Source organism: Sceloporus occidentalis, unplaced genomic scaffold (assembly GCF_023333645.1).
Source record: "Sceloporus occidentalis isolate IW3139 unplaced genomic scaffold, rSceOcc1.0.p SCAF_4, whole genome shotgun sequence".
NCBI classification, from domain to species: domain Eukaryota; kingdom Metazoa; phylum Chordata; class Lepidosauria; order Squamata; family Phrynosomatidae; genus Sceloporus; species Sceloporus occidentalis.
In genome coordinates this window covers 185,791,466-185,809,583 of record NW_028316984.1, presented here as the reverse complement: position 1 = coordinate 185,809,583, position 18,118 = coordinate 185,791,466, and the positions used below count along the sequence as shown (strand labels likewise).

The 18,118-nt window shown below is 38.3% G+C and overlaps 1 protein-coding gene across 2 annotated transcripts in view; it reads right to left on the bottom strand.

The window, feature by feature from the left end:
- Window positions 1-18,118, bottom strand: part of TRAF3 (TNF receptor associated factor 3) — a 127,685-nt gene that overhangs the window by 8,823 nt on the left and 100,744 nt on the right. For both annotated transcript variants that reach the window (XM_089522584.1, XM_089522583.1), the window contains 4 exons: window positions 14,785-14,865; window positions 10,974-11,048; window positions 5,803-5,895; window positions 1,025-1,165 (listed from right to left, as the gene is read on the bottom strand). In XM_089522584.1, coding sequence (XP_089378710.1) covers window positions 1,025-1,165; window positions 5,803-5,895; window positions 10,974-11,048; window positions 14,785-14,865 — 390 coding nt within the window. The remainder of the gene's footprint in view (window positions 1-1,024; window positions 1,166-5,802; window positions 5,896-10,973; window positions 11,049-14,784; window positions 14,866-18,118) is intronic.

Below are 18,118 nucleotides of genomic sequence, written 5' to 3'. Positions count from 1 at the left end.
GTTTATATATTGCTGGGATTCCAGGGTGCTGTTTTTTTCAAGAAATGCTCAAATGTATGCACTGTGATTCCAAGAACATTTACAGAAGCCATAAATAAGGTCTCTTCTATTAACCTAATGCAAACCAAGTTGCTACCATTGAGATGTATGCCAGAAACATTCTCTCACAGCACAGATCTGCACTTTTATACTGAATTAAGTCCCAGTGAAAGGAAGGAGAACGGGGAGGAATAAAGAAATGTGGCAGCACCTTTAAAATGAGCTGGTTTTTATTTCAGCATGAGCTTTCATGCATATAAACCCATTTCTTCAGATGCAGTAGAAGGTGGTATTAAGGCCTCAGTTATAAAGCATATTTATTGTGTAAATGGGACAGAATGTAATAGGACCAGAAAGCTGCAAATCAAGCCACCTGCCCTACCTTTCAAATGGCTGGGTGAGGGGATACAGGTCTTACAGATGTTTACAGTGGTCAGTTAATATTGTTGCATGAAACAATAAATCTGTTTGCCAAAAGTCAGTTTCTCGGGGTTCAAAACTCAGTCTGAGAAGATTCTTTATGTTATACATGCAGTAGCAAGGACTCTTGTATTAATATATGTAATGAAACCATTGTTTTTGTTCATACCTCTTCCAACAGACTGGAATTTGTGAATATAATTAAGTCCATTTGTTTCCCTTTCTAGTAATTTCCTTGTTCAAGGAACCCAGGGAAACTGACATTAGTACCTTAATATCACTTGGCACTGCATTAAAGAAGTGGGTTTATATCCAAGAAAGCTCATGCTAAAATAAAAAACCAGTTAGACTTAAAGGTGCTGCAGCATTTCTATTTTCTTCTCCTCCCTTCTTCCCTTTTACACTACAAGATATTAACACGGCTACTTCTCTGAAAAATCCTGAGTTCAACTGGATCTCCTCAGGTAAACTGTGTTAAGGACTGCAGCTTTAAATATCAGTGAAGGGCAAAGAAGAGAAAAGGCTTTGCAGTATTTTGTTTCAGTAGGGAGAGTTAAGATCTTACCTGTAAATGATGTATTTTAGATTCATTGCTCCTTAGCATTTCCTTCTGTCTTTCGATTTCGATTTCAAAGCTACAAATTTGATTATGAAGAGTTTGTATACTCTTGTTCTTTTCTAAACTTTCATTCTGAAGCATGGCCACCTAGAAAAAAATGTACAATTATTATATTCCATAGGCTTATGGAAAAGTATCTGTAATCCCTCTCAAGCCAAGAAAGAGATCACATAAAGCACTATTTCCCCCACTGTTTCTAAATCCAATGTTGTGCAATTAATCTGTTTTTTCCCTCTTTCATCACCCCTGAAAAGTTCACCTACCTAAGGTTGTCATGTAAGAGTAGACAAACAGAAATTATACCAACTGCAAGCTGTGGGCTGTATCTTAATGTGGCTGCAGAAGGAAGGAATTGCCTGAAACTAGAATAATCTTGCAGAAAAGACCAAAGAGATAATGTGTTTCTCATGCAACATTCCTGATTTGGAGTTACAGTGGTACCCCGGGATATGAATTCACCGCGTTACGAAATTTCCGGGGTACGAAAAAGTTAGATTTAAAAAAACTGTTCCGGGTTACGAATGATTTTTCGGGTTACGAAATCTTTTCGGCGCGTTTCGGCGCGAAATTCAAAGCGCGGCTAGCGGCTATCCAGCGGCTTTTTCGGGTTGCGAAATGTATCGGGTTACGAACGGCGCCGCGGAACGAATTAAATTCGTAACCCGAGGTAGCACTGTACTGTATTCCCATTGCAGCCCCTAAAGGCACTGCCTATAATGTCTGGCAGGAGATCTACCTCTGAAGAAGCTTTTTAAGGGAGAGGAGGGGTGGGAAAAGATTTGCAATATGAGCTTGGCTTCCAATTTTGTCTATAAACAAGAGTACTTTCCAACCCTTCTTGAAAGTGAAAATTTTTAACTGCTTCCCTAATTCCTTAAATCCTGGATGAGTGAAGTCAATATGTGGTAGAGAAGACACAGAATAGTACTTAAATCTCTTACTTATAAATATCTATGTAAATATGACTATCTATGTATTGTGTGTTTTTAAACTATCAATAACGAGTATTTTAAAAAATAATTCTTACTTATAAATATTTATTTATTTATATTTTTATTCTATTTCTATCCCATCTTTCTCCCAAAAAGGGACTCAAGGCGGCTCACAATATAAAACATATTAAAACAACTTGTTTAAAAACAAATAAAACACTAGAAGATTACAATTTAAAACATACAAAAGTTATAAACATAATCTAAACCAACCCACCCACCCCTAAATAAAACCAGGCTTGCACGATCTTAAAAAGTTTGCTTGAATAAAAATGTTTTTGCTTGTTGGTGAAAGGCCAGCAGGGAGGAGGCCAGCCTAGCTCCCACGGAAGGTGGGAGCAGCCACCGAGAAGACATTCTCTTGTGTCCTCACCAAGCAAGATTGTGATGGTGGCGGGACTGAGAGAAAACCTTCTCTTTGGGATTTTAGGACTCTAGCTGGTTCGTATGGGGAGATAAAGCTTCTCAAATAGTCTGGACCTAAACCGTGTAGGGCTTTATAGGTCATGACAAGCACTTTGAATCATGCTTGGAAATGAATCAGTAGCCAGTGAAGCTGTTTCAATACAGGAGTTATATGCTCCCTATAACTGGCTCTGGTCAGCATTCTGGCTGTGATGTTTTGAACCCGCTGAAATTTCCAAATAGTTTCCAAAGGTAGCCACACATAGAGTGCATTGCAATAGTACAAACGCGATGTAATCAAGGCATGTGTCACTGTAGCCAGATCTGATGTCTCAAGGAAAGGGTGCAGCTAGCACACTAGTTTTAACTGTGCAAATGCACTCCTGGCCACTGGTGAAATCTGGGCATCTGAGTGTATGTACATTTATTTGTACATACATATGTACAATTATTTAAATTTTGTCATTTATTAGCGGACAGGGAACTGCATTTTTCAACTGTGAACCATGATGGTCAGCGTAGACCTCTGTATTAAACTGGTCAGCAAAAAGTCCTATTAAGAGTGTTGTTTAGGGGAAAAAAACTGCTTTGCAAAGGGAGACTGTTTCTGTGGTCACAGCTGAATCTATTATGAGTATGGCATTTGAATGATTATGCAAACAGAGGAAGAAAGCCAGAAAGAGACTATAATGATTTCTGTGAATGAAAGCAACACACTTGAACAAGAACATGAAAGAACAGGGGAAATGCATTAATTATATTCTGTAAAAGAAATCAATATTTGCTTTTGTTCTCTTAAAATTCTTAGTCCTCATAACAAACTACGTACTGAACCATGTGCTAAAACCACATGTATCCCACTCATTCATCAATGCTTTTCTTCCTTAAACATTTCATACATGGAACACTGCCCTCTTATCCTGGAAAAACATGTACAATACAGTCATAATTCATCTTAAAAATGTAAGGAAAACAGCTAGAGAGGCTGCTCTTACACCTGAAATAATATCACAGAATACCAAGGACTGCCATTTAGGATCCATTTAAAAAACAGGAAACACCAATCCAAAAAACCTGACCACAATGCTGTCTATCAATAACAATAGCTTTAAAAAATACACATGTGTTAGTATTTACACAACATAACGAATCCAGTTTTCTATGCTAAGATGAGAAGCTTGAACTCTTTGACACTGGTTGGACTTTTATTATGTGTTGAAGCCACATGCATACCAAAATAGTATTTACGAATCTGTGGACTTCTTTCTCCCTGTCCTCTGACTGAAACAGCACTTGCAGAAAGCTAGTTCTTTAAGATACAGAAGATTAGGGTTTCAAACACCCAAAAGGCAGGAAACTTGGAACAAGCTTGTATTTATTTATTTCACACTGGGTAAACATTTCTATACAGGCATATTAGATATTTCTCCAGAGTGTAAGAAATAGTTCAATCTACAGGAGCTTTCAGTCTACAGGTACTTGGCTCTGCAAGAGACCCAAACATGCCCTGAAGACTCAGAGAAAGGGTTCTGAACCACCTTTAATGCCACCACACTTATCTAAGAACAGGCTTGCATGCATCACAAAGAACAAGAAAAAAAGCTTGAGTCAGACCCGTGTGTAGTTGACGAGGAAGCTATGACACAAACTAGGTGGTGTTTTTTTCATATTTGACAGTAGTAGGAATCCTTGCCCTACTACTTCCAGAAATTACTCATGAGCAAAACTCAGAATACTGGTTCCTCTCCCACAGTAACATACTTATGGTACTTACTTGTCATATTTCAACGATTTTATTGGATGGGCTGTCTGGTGCAGTAGTGTGCTAAACTCCATTACTATTTCAGAACAAACCAGACCAAAGCTGTCATTTCAGGTTTCATAAAATGCTATTGCATCAGTCAAAAAGAAATCTCTTTCATCACTTAACAGATTTTATTAGAGACAAGAAGAAGTTTTGGCATTCTGAATGGTCATTGTTGCTATTTGGAAAATGCATCTGTTCTAATTATCATTTGAAAATCATTTCCACACATAAAAAATGTCACTATTAAACTGGTATTTCTGAACAGACTATAGTTTTAATTGTATCTGAAGATTTTAGGCACTATTTGCTGACAGCTCTGGATCTATTTTGAAGGAAAATGTTTGTAGATTTCCTGTCATGGCAATAACTCTGCAACACAAAACTATGGACGACCACTTTAACTATGGAGTCCCTCACAGAAACTTAAGAATCATAGCTTGATGAGTATGATGAGAACCCTTCAAGAGCTTCAGTTATGCTCACAGATCTAGACTGTACAGCTCACAGAACTAGAGACTGCTGGGAAAAGGAATGACTGTTAAAATCTGCAAGGCAGAAAGAGCTCAAAACCTCTTTTACACTAATCTTTTCATGAGCTTAAGTAGACATTAAACAGAGATAACCACAATTAATTTTATCATCTTAAACTTATCATGCACAATTAACTTCCCAATTCCTCATGATCCCGTGTTCCAACTTACAAAAGATAAATGGGAACACATATTTAAAAAACAGCAGGGTTCTTAATTTACTTAAAATGTACCTAGTAACCAAGGTGTACCACGGCATCTCATGGTGTAGTCAGCAAAATCTCTCACACTTTAAATCAACACTGTTGTTGATACAGAAATATTGTTTCCTAGGTGCTTGTTAAACTGTCAATTTGTTTTAATGTGTAAGAGTCAATTCTCCTACCACTACCATCACAAAAATACACTCTCTGTACTATGAAAGCAGTGATATGTGACTAAGAGTAATACACTTCTGATGTTCCCAACATCAGTCAACTGGGCAGCATAAAGGAGGGGATGAAGTCTCAGTGCAATAGGATGTCACTATGAGAGAAGGAAAGGTTTATCTCTGTATCTGACATTAGTGTGTTGGGGGGGGGGGGGACTGTGGTAGAACAAAATATAAGAGGATTGATGGAGGTGAAGGTTGTGAGCAGTAGTGTTACATTATACAACTCAATCCTTACATTAATGCAAAATAAGTTCACCAGGTGAATGAGGCTTTTTCAGGTTGCATATGAAAAAGAGCATGCCATGATGCACCCAACAGAGGAATCTATTATAAACCAGGTAGGTGTGCAAGACGAACATACCATCAAATAATGAAAAAACCCTTGAATTCTTATTATTTAAAAAACTCAATCCTGTTTCATGATTTTAAAAAATTATTTCATTGCTTTTGGAAAACAAGAAATATTTCAATAGCTATTCCAACCTCTCATAATTGTAGCTCATTTGTTTTAGAAAGTATGGCTGTAATAAAAGAATAAGGTGAGTTAGGCTGTTTACCTTATTTTCTAGACAATTACTCCACTCTTTCAACAAGTCTACATGCTGCACTGCTGAGGTGGCTTCATGTGCTTTAACCTGCTGGTTTGTTCCCTGTGACAAAGAATATATTTTAGCCAACTTCATTTCTTAATCAAATCACCACAGTAAAGCAGCAAACCACTCTCTATAAAGTAGTTTTATACATCTGATCAATGCATTTTAAGATATGTTATTATAAAAAACATATTTTAACACTAATAGTAGTCATAATAATGCTATTAGAAACACCAAACACACACTACAAAATCAGGAGCCAAATCCAACTCTTTGTCCCAATTAAAGCAGACCCGTTAAAACAACAGGATTTACATAAGAGTTGATCTACCAGGCCCCCTCTATTGGCCCACTCTTGTTGGGCCTAATAATTGAATTTAGCCTCAGACTTCCAATAAGGGTTGGCAAAATAATTCCTAGTGCCTTTCTTTAAAAAGGCAACAAGACAAAGTTTCTTTAAAAATAACATACTGTATATATATATATCCACTCAGCCTTTGTCCTGAAACTAATCCCTATGTATTTCAATACTTGGATGCAGAAAATTTAGGATGAACACAATGGCAACTCCCTGCCTATTCTATGAATAATTGTTTAGATAGTTAGCAGGGGATCACATACCCCATTGTTAGCCTTGTCTCTCCTCTAGACTGCTGATAATATTCACTATATATCTCTTCTTGCAGTTTCAGAATTCTGGAGCCATGAGGCTAAAATGAAGAAGGCAGGCCACCATATGTTCATCCCCTGAAGGACACAGTTACTGACAATCAGCTCTCTTCCATCTTTATGCCAGGTTTTTCTCCCTTTCTCCCACGAGTGATCCAATTAAGATGACTAGGGGCAGGTCTACAATGGCCAGAATGTTTCAGGCTGCTCCTGGAGTATTCTGGTTCTGGAGCTGCCATTCATTCCTCCCTTTACCTCCTCACTTTGGAGTGATGCCAGATGACTGTCTATACACATGGCACCTAGCACCACCTCTGCTGGCATGAGCTGATCACATAGCTGGACACTTCATTGTTATTTCAGAGGGGGCAACTTGCATCAATGAAGGCTGCTAGAGAGCTCTGACTTTTCCTGACTTTCCTCCAGAGCAAAAGGTAAGTCTTTTTAATTTGGTTTAAAGGGAGGATTCAATGCAGAACGGGCCTCATGACATGAAGACAGTCTGCATTCAAATTGAGGCTTTGGCCCTGCGCCATCAAGCAGAATTTGATGGTTTATATATCCCTACTTTCAATGAAGGCTGCATCTGCACTGCAGAAATAATGTCGTTTGATGCCGCTTTAACTGTCAGGGATCAGTGCTAAGGTCACACTACACTCTGACAGAAGTGGCTAAATATCTCACAAAACTACAAATCCCATAATTCCATAGCATTGAGTCATGACATTAAAATGCTGTTATTTCTGCATTATATCTGCAGTGCAGATGTAGCTGAAGTGTTTAGGATACACATGGCTGATGTTTTTATATTATGTTTTTTAAGCATTTAGTTTAGAAATTGCAGCACTGTTTCAACAGGGAGCAAGATTTCCTACTGTAGAGAGTTTGCAGAAGACTAATACTTTTTTTGTAAACAGTAAACCTTGTTTCAGTATAACTACTACACATAGTTAACACAAAACAAATAATATGAAGAGTATGCCAGATGAAGACTCTACTTGCAGTTCATTTTAATTATACTACTCTTTATAGCAGTGGTTCTCAAACATTTTATCCTTGTGACCCCTTTTACATCTACATGCGGACGTCAGCCCCCCCTTGCTTGACGTAGTAGATGAATAAACAAATGTTGTTTGTTTAGTGAGTGAGTGACATTCATGCATATTCATATTTTAACATTTTATAAGGAAATAGCTCTCTTCCTCCATCAGGCAGAGGGTCCAATTGCCCTCCTTGCCTTTCTCTTCTGTTCCAGGACAGAAAAAGTTTGAGAAGAGGAGGAAGAGGAATCAGGGCCTCCAAGTCTCACACCTTCTCCAGGAGGTCCCACTCTACTATTTGAGAACCACTGTTTTATAGCATGTGACACTAAAAAGACAGCAACAACAAAAGGATTTGCAAACTAAGTTGCAAATCATAATTTTTATTATCTTCAATATACATACTCTGCATAATATATTTAAATTATATATAAACATATAGACATAAATACAAATACACAGCATAAAAATAATGGTGATAAGATAACAGCAAGCGGTGCTAACAAGACAGCCTATTTCTACTATCTAGTGCTCTTGTGTGTGCATGCAAATGGCCAAGTGCCCTTTGATTTGTGTTTGTTCATGTACTACATTCCCAAAGTGCCATCAGATGCAAAGAATCCCTTGGGGGAAAAGCATTTATACTTCTTTGTTCCTCATTGATCTTACGGCACACCTATACTATAAATATAGGACACACCAAATATTGCACCTTTGGATAGATTGCTACTTCTTCAAGTCTTATGGTTTGTAAGTGGGATGGGGATAGAGATGGACACACATAAGAATTTTGTGAACTCATCTTTGATTTTAAAAGCTTTTTGAAATCTAAATAAGTAACAAAAAATAAATGTCCAGTCATAACCCTGGAATCCTAAGAATACCATTTTAGCACACTTGTTAGAACAAGAAATGCATTTTTACAACCTATGCACATATCTTGATAATATAAAACTCTTGCTGGATTTTACTAGTTATCTGAAGCTCGGGGGGGGGGGGGAGGGGGGAGGAATCATTGTTTGATAGCTTAACAGTGTGTTTTACAGGGTGTGGGTAGGTCTATTCCTTCCAAAGGGGAAAAAAGTACTTCAAACATGTCTATCTGCTTATCAGAACCCAGTGACACTGAAGCAGTCAAATCCGTTAATGAGATCTGACCAGCCAACTGAACGACTTGATATCCCCACTGCTATCTTCCAGTCATCTCTCATTCCTTCACACAGAACCTTAGGACAAGTGTATGTGACTTGGCCAGGATATGCGGTTTGGCCACTGCAGTGTGAGTGGTAGGGCTGCAAGGAGTAGTGATGTCAGGCTCTGGTGAGGACCTGGGCTTGTAGGGCAGGGAAGTTTCCACAGGTGGTGGCAGCCTGTCAAAAAGGCATAATGAAATATGGGAGGTGTGATGAAGTTCTATGGCTGGGTAAGTCACTCAGAGATGAGACACGGGAGACAGATGCAGAAAAGCAGGAGGCTCAGTGATGCATCAGTTTCCTGCTTGCTGTTACAAAAGAATAAAAGAATCATAGAGCTGGAAGAGACCACAAGGGCCATCCAGTCCAACCCCCTGCCATGCAGGAATATCTAATGAAAGCACTGCCAATAGATCACCCCCCAGCCTCTGCTTAGAAACCTCCAAAGAAGGAGACACTACCACTCTCCAAGGAAGCATATTCCACTTCAAACAGCTCTTACTGTCAGGAAGTTCTTCCTACCATTTAGGTGCAATCTAAAACTAAATGTAGTTTGTATCCATTGCTGTTTCCTAGTCTTTGGAGCAGCAGAAAAGAAGCTTGCTCCTTCTTTCATATGACCCTTTCAAATATTTAAATATGGGTATTATATCACTTCTTAACCTTCTCTTCTCCAGGCTAAACATATCCAACTCCCTAAACTGCTCCTCATGAGGCATGGTTCTCAGACATTTTGTCATTTTTGTCACCCTCCTCTGCACTCACTCCAGTTTACAATATTCCTCTTGAATTGTCATGCCCAGAACTGTACACACAGGTCTGACCAAGGCAGGGAAAATTGGCACTTGATCTAAGCACTACACTCCTAATGATGCTATAGAAGAATAAAAGGAGACAAAGTCCCATGTGTTGTGTGAAGGTCCAAAAACTTCTATTTCTTAAAAAGCCCAACACGTTTCAGCCTTGTCACCAATTGGCCTCCTTTGGGGGCGATTATATTAACAGAAATTCCTGGAGTTGCAGTCTGCACTCTCAAAGTGGACTCTCTGAGTATTAGAAGGAAGGGCATCACACTGTTGATTCATGTTCAGCTAAAATTAAGAAGTGCTAGAATTGGAGGCACTGATGAAACCTTATTTCTCCCAAATCTCCCTAAAAGGGCACTTTCCTTACTAGACTGCCCCATCCAAACTACTGCCCTGCTTTGCTAACTTGGTACATGCAGTCCCACAGCTGGATTTTCCTTGCTTGGCCTCAGCTTCCATATGGGTTTCTCTTAGCTAGCTAAAGCTCACAAATGTCTTTTCTTTACTCAGACCCTGACCCTTGACAGTGGAAGGTTGAAGGATGTGTGTTGCTGAGGCAGATGACTTGTTTCCAACCCAAGATAGTATGCTTCCTACAATGGTCACTACTGGTGAAATGGGTTTCTCCCATTAGAGTTTTGACTGCTGAACAGTGTTATTTACTATTACACAGTGTTTGGACAAGGAATCCATTCACAAATATGCATCAAGAATATTACAGATCCTACCCTAAGCTAATAACCTGAACCATCATGAGCACAATCTACAAAAACAGCCTTTCTCAACCTTTTTACTCTTGGATGAAACCTTGAAATAGATTTCAGGTCTCAGGGAACCCCTGCATTAAAAATTATTATACCTACAGCTTTTTTAAATGTTTATATTTTTTCCTTCAGTCATAATCTCTCACAGAACCCCTAGAAACCTCTCACAGAAACCTAGGGTTCTAGGTTGAAAACCCTGCGCTAACAAGTAAATGTGTGCACACACCCCAGAGAAATGCATAGTAGCAGAAGAAACAACAGTTTTTAGTGGCTGACTGTACACAAGCATTAGAGACTGGAAAGTTTCTCCATAGAGTAATCACTGTCTACTTTCTTGAGGAGTCAAAAATATTTTTTGTTATTCCACATTTCGTAAATTTGTTGCTTTAAGAGAGAGATTACAAAATCCTAAAACATCAAAAGCATGTTTCCAATTCTTGAGCACATTCTTGGGAATGGGCTCCTTACACATTTAAATTTCTCCGGCCACAAAAAAATAAAATTAAATTAAAATCAATGCATAATTTCAAATTATTTAAGCAATTGGATGCATTTTCTTAATAGATAAGAAGAGAGTTCAAGTTCAGCCTAAGACAGCTATCAATAATATTCAGTTTTCGCATTGCAGAGTTTCATCAAGTATATAAATTATTATATACTGACCTGAAAAGTGCAGCCATAACGCTTAAAACTACAGGTACTTGGGGCATTAATACATTCTGACAAATGTGCATTCAACTGTAACAGGAAAAAAATGTGAGTTTTTTTTTTAAATGGTAAATGTATGCACAAGAAGGTTCAAAAATAGTGGGGGTTTTTTTTCTTTTATTTTAAAACCAGGTGTTAATATTACTTCCAGTTTTATTTAAGGGCACACACATACACATGTGAGCACATGAACATTCCCATAAAATATACAAAGTGACACATTTACAGTGAAACCTCATATCATCAGTTCAACCTATTTCAAAAATGATTTCAGGAATGAAGCTTTGATTTCAGATACAAGACCGATTTTTCAAAAGGGACACTGGTTGTCATGGCCCACTGAACCAAACACTTTTGATAACGGTTTCACTGTATTAATTGTACATTCCCCCCAAAAGAAAACACCCTGAAATTTTATAACCCAGGACAGATTTGTTTGGCAAACATGTCATGCAAAATTCCAGAGATAAAAATATAGAACAGAACAGACACTTAGAACAGATATTGCATGAAACAAGCACATATATTTGTAATTTTAAAAGGAACAAGTCTCATATTTATTAAAGCAGCACACAGAGAAAGAAGTGTTACTTCAGCAACAGAAAGTTCTTTCACACTTGACACTCTGAGAATTCAGCTAGCTTTGGGTTAGACTGTAGCAAATAATAGACAGACTGGAAGAGGAAAAATAGCAAGTGGTACAGAGAGGAAATTATGGCTCTCATCTTTCCACAAAAAGGTCTGGGATCATTAAGTGCATAACTGAATGTTGCTTATTTCTGAGCCCAAGGACTTTCAGCTTGTCTCAGTCCTCAGCCCATCCTCCCAATTGCTGGTTCTATGAGAGCTATGTGATCTCTACAGACACCTCTGTCAGGACTGGATTATGGGGTCCTTTCACACTACACAATTATAGTGCTATGACTCCACTTTAACAGCTATGGCTGTATCCTATGGAATCCTGGACTTTGTAGTTGCTGGCTGAGAAGCCTAAACTGCAAGTCCCAGAATTCCACAGACCACAAACACGGCTGTTACATAGTACTATAACTGTGTACACTGTATCACTTCCAGGGTTTGGGGGGAACCAAACAGGTTTTAAAAGAAACACCAAAAACACATTGGGGGGGGGGGGGTTTAAACTGGTTTTTGTTTTGTTTTGGTTTTTTTTTTTTCCATTAGTGTTTTAATGAAAAAATATTTAATCCTGTGTATTATATTAATACTGTGACACATTATTTTATGTATTAGAAAGCATGATCAACTATGTTTTAATGTGAAGTTGAAGACTTTCATGACTAGCATTAATACTTTCTGACATTAACTATCCAAAGTTATTAGGCTTTGATTTGATCTACATCTTTCAATAAAACACCCATTTTTACTAACTATTATTCCTATTAAATATGAATCTATGTAGACTACACATAATAAAACATAAAAAGTACTCTCAGAGTTGTTTTGGTTGAACTTACGTTAATTGGAGGATTTGTTTCTCAAATACAAAATAAATTGTATTTGCAATACAAAATAAAGTGATTAAAAAGAAGCAACTGACACTGGATACTGGTCTAATAATGAACAATTGCCAATAAACCATTAAAATTAAAATGTTTAAGTTCAGTAATTGTTGTTCCAGTAAGAGGGTTGGAAAATAGTAATAACAGCCAGATTTTAAAAATATATGTGAATCATCAATTTTAAAAACAAAACAAATCCCAGAAGTGTTTTTTAAGTAATTTGGTTTAAATGAGCCAACCCTGATCACATCACTTGTCAGTTGAATAGCTGGCTCTAACAGTCATAAACATACGATGCTATTCCTCTGACACTCTTGAAAGTACCAAAACCTTCCTGTTCTAAGTACACTCTCCCTGGACATTAGACAGTATTCTCCTCCTCATCTAGCCCCCTTCATTCTGAATTGCTGCAGGCTTGCTTCCCAGTTTGAGATCATTACTTTCTCCAGTATAAATCATGAGGATTCTTGAGCTTTTGTCTCACACAATATTTGAAAGACATCTAGTTATCATCTTTTATGGTCTCCTGCCCAACTTCCAAGCAACAAGCACAACAATGGAATACCAAAGGAAGCAAACCAGAGTTACAAGGCAGCTAAGTACATGCCTCTTCATATACCAAAAATCTGATCCCCCCCACACAATTAGTCCCAATAAACTTTATTCTTGCTCATTTTATTAAAGGTGGAACACTTTAGAGTGGGCCCTTGGTATCCACTGGGGTTTGGTTCCAGGAGTCCCCATGGACACCAAATATTTTCAAGCCATGGATGGTTGAATCCATGAATAATGAATTCATTGATACGGAGGACCAACTGCATCATCTAGACTGGTATCTGTATGATGTGGTCACAAATGGTGGGAACTGCAAAAGAGAAGTGGTGAGCAGGATAATGGGATATTTAACCCTCCCTCCCATTTCCCTCAGAGGTATTTTTTCATCCACTCAAGCTTATTTCCCAGGGTATTGTGAGGGTGGCGAAGAGAAACATAATTGACTATGAGTTGCAGTTAGGGGAAGGCTAAGCTAGCCTTCAAACTCTCCAATACTTCCCTGCCAATACAGCTAGACAAAAACATGTATATGGCCATAAGAGTGTGTATCCTAAAATCTGCATGACTGTCATCTTTACCATTATTATGGTGGCTCTCCTCTTTTAATGTAATGATAAAATAGACATATCTTAGTTTTTTCCATAGTGGCAACAGTTCCACAGATCAACTGAATATTGCATGGGATATGTTGTGCTTATTTTGTTGTTCTTGTGCCTTTAAGTCAACTCCAACTTATGGTGCCACTATTAAGAGAAGGTGCCACTATTCAGAGAATTGCCACTGGTTTTAGGGCTAGAAAGTGTGACTTGCCCAAGGCCACCCAGTGGTTTCCATGGCTGAGCAGGGATTTGAACCATGGTTTCTTAGAGTCCTAATAGATTACCACAATACACTCTTATGGCGCTGCTATTCCTCTTTAACTGCTCTGGCTGCCTCCTGATGCATTCTGGGATTTGCAGTTGAGGGAGGGGCATTTAGACATCTTAGCCAGAGAACTCTTAGGCCTCTCTAAACTACAAACCCCAGAATGTAGCAGGAAGCAGTCAGAGCAGTAAAAGTGGAATAGCAACACTATAGGAGTGTAGTGCAGTAATGTGGCTAGTCCAGCATTCAAATCACTACCATCAGACTGGCTTTCTAACCACTCTAGTTCTCACTGTGCATACTACATCAAACACAAAACATCTTAAAATCTATTTTTTAAAAAAGTCCAGGATCAATGTCAAAGTTCAAATAGAATACCAAAGATTATCAACTCTGTTGTTCGTGTATGTCTTTTTGATGTTTTAAAGCATCTCAAACCATAAATTAAGTGCACTATACACTGCACTCCCTAAACAGTCTAAATTTTCTAAATTACTACCTAGATGTTGCAAGGGTTGCAAGGTTCATAAGGCTTCTTCTCTGATACTGCAGTAAGTAAGCATTTTAATTTTAGCTTTCATTAAGACTGATGGAAGGAGAAAATGGAAGCAACATTACAGGATTTTTTGTTTGTTTGCTTTATAAATCTGCAATACAGTTCCCACACTCTATAAACATATTTGGAACTGATCTCAGCAGTAAAAAATGCTTTTACTTATTTTTCAAATATATTAGGGGTCCTTCTGGCAAGGAAGAACATTCAAAGCTGAGTAATATAAGTACAGGTTATTCTTTATTATTAATATCTTTAAAACATGATCACTTACCTCTTTTCTCAGGAGTGCTGAAACACTGCATTTATGAGGACATGTAACCATAACACAAGGGCAATCTGCATCTTCATGTTTCTAGGGCACAGAGATAAATCACATCACATTATCTGAAAGTCCATAATACTTTTCAGAGATAACAATAAACAAACTCCACTTCATAACCTATATCTCAGTTTATTCTGCATTTGTTGGGTTATGGAATTTCTGAAGAATCAAAATGTAGTCACAATTTTCTTTCCTACATTCTGACTTAGGGCATGAAAACACACACCCACTCTTCCTGCCTGCATCTACAAAGGCACACACTATTCTAACAATAAATAATTATCCAAAGGCAACCTTGCTTCCACGTTGATAAATCTGCATTATCTGCAGTGTCAAGCCAATGGTACCAAGTCCATTTTTCACAATTTGCACAGAGTCCCATAGAAAATGCATCCAGTTTTGGCTAGAGCCCAACTGTCCTAGAGCTCCCTGCAATACCACCAAAGATTTTGAAGGTGCTTCCAAATGATGCCTTTGTTTTTAAATTGTTGTTAGGGGAAAGGGGGAAATTTTATATTGGGATCTAGACATTATTTTCCATTTCTAACCTTTCTGTGTTTTTACACTGCACTTTATTTTATTGATATGACAGCCTGTTAAGAAGGGAAAGATGTACAGTATTTTTTGACTGGTATTTCCAGGAGTACATCATCTGGAAGGACCCAAGGTAATGTTCTCTTTGGTGAATTCTGCTTGTACTTGATTCGCTTGGCAGCTGCTGTGCCAGACACAACCATTCTTACTTTTCACAGACTGATCATGTTGAAGTTTCTTGAGAGAGAAAAGGAGGACCTGAGAATATCCAAGTGGTGACAGACTCCCTACAGCCACATGGCCTTTTGAAGTACTGTTACTTTTAGTCAAGACAGTGGCAATTCTTGCCCTGTTACCTTCTCAGATATATACATACCGATTAGGCTAATGTACAGGCATGCCTCAGTTAACAAGCCTCTGACAAAGAAGCTCCTTTTTACAAAGTCTTATGAAAGTCAGCCCAGACCCTGCTTATCTTATCTTCTGTCTAACTGGAAGATTTTTGCAGCATTGGCATTGGGAGGATGGCGAAGGAGTGCTGGAGAAAGACAGGCTTTTCAGTGTTGCATTGCAGCAGCATGTCTGGAGTAAACAGTGTAATGAAGTTTGAACTGGGAAAGAATGGGATTCTACTCTAGGTGATCCTACCGTAGTGCGCTTATGTACAACGGGCAAGGTAAACAGCAGCCTCCAGAATCACTTACTGAGCATGTGTAAAGAGCAAAGCAGAAAGAAAAGAGTAAACGAAATTAACCTGCCTCATCAGCAACCTTGGCATGTTGAAATAGCATAGATCTATACATTTTGCCATTTGCAAAATGGAAAGCGTAAGAAAAGTTGAGTCAGCTGGAAAAAATAATAATCCCAGAATACATTTGGAAGAAGCCTTTGAATGGTCTCAAAAAGTTTCAAAATGTTTGTATTTATTTCTGTAAGTCTTACCCAACCGAGTTGTTTCACTTCACAGACAAAAAAATGTAAGGAACCTATCCTTACCCTTTCCATGTTATGTCTGCTTCTAGTATCAAAGTTTTTGTTAAAGTAAAAAAAGCCCAGGAACACATCTACAGTCTGTCCTCCCCATATGTGGGGGATCTGTTCCGAACCCCCCCTTGTATGGGGAAAAGAGCATATGTTCAAGCCCCATTGAAAATAAAGGGGAGTGCTCTTGTGGCGCATGCAGTGCATGCATCCCATTACTTCTGCCAGGGCTTGCCTTCCGCATAAGCTCAAAGCCGCGGAAGGCAAACCCACCTATAGGAGGGCTGACTGTATTTCATAAACGAAGGTATACCTGCAATGCACTCTATGTGGGGCTGTTCTTGGCGGTGATTTGAAAGATGCAACTAGAGCAAAAAGTAGAAAGATAATTGCCTACCAGAGTAACATATAGACACAATGTAACACCAGCCTTCAAGGAAATACATTGGTTGCAAATATGCTTTTCTTCTGAATTCAAGGCGCTTGTGATGACAAAGCCATAAACATCTTTGGACTTTTGACACTTAAAGCAGCACCTCCCCTTTTTTACACTTCTCTGAAGTCTGAGGCCTGATGGAAGGGCGAGCCTCTTGAACCCTTTCCTGTATTGTTATGTATTATTTATATGTATTATGCTATTATTTCTTACATTGTACGCCATAGGAAGGTTTACTCTTATCTATTTTTATTGTTTGTATGTATAGTGCTGTGGAAATCAACAGTGCTCTATATATAAATAATAATAATAATAATAATAATGAATTTCTGATTCTACTTTCATTCAGTGGTGACTTTGTCCTAGCAGAAAACACTTCTGCTTACAGCCCCATCTTCAATTAAACCTCTAACCCTAAAGGTTGTTCCTGACAATTGGGGGGACCTTCATGAATGAGGGCTGTAGCAGGTAAGGGAAGATTGGCAAATATCAAGAAGACTGACTCATTTAAAGACAAACACTGGATGAAAACTACTTCCTGTTCTTCTTTCAATATAAAATGACCACATCATTTGAGTGGTGATCTCAATGCCTCCCCTTTTACTATTAAGCAGATTTGCTGTTCAGTAAAGAATGTGTGGCTATTCAATGTGCTATTTTAAGTGATGGAAATAACTGAATTTACTTGTATGTTCAAAAAGAACAGCTAATAATAATAAAAGTTTTTATTTGTATATTTCCCGCCTCTCCCTGTGGAACGAGGTGGGAGTACAACAGTAAATTTAAAATTACAATTCAGTTAAAATACATTAATATGACATAAAATCCAAAAAACACAGCAATAAATCAATCCTGTAAAAATTCAATATTAACATCTAGCTTCCAATGCATGCTCGAAATGATTCTTATAATTGTTATAGCAAATCAGGGGGATAGGCTCGCCAAAAGAGATCTGTCTTAAGTGCCTTCTTGAAGGCGTTTAAGGTGGTAATAAGATGGATATCCTCCAGCAAGCCAATCCACAATTAGGGAGCCATAGCAGTAAATGCCCCGTGGGAAGTTTTCTGTGGGTTTTTCGGGCTATGTGGCCATGTTCTAGAAGAGTTTCTTCCTGACGTTTCGCCAGCATCTGTGGCTGGCATCTTCAGAGAATTTTCTGAAGATGCCAGCCACAGATGCTGGCAAAATGTCAGAATAAACTCTTCTAGAACACGGCCACATAGCCCGAAAAACCCACAAAAAACTACAGATGCCGGCCATGAAAGCCTTCAACTTCATGCCCTGTGGGAAGTTAATGCTAGTCTAGTCTTTGGGTAATCCAAGAGATTCTTC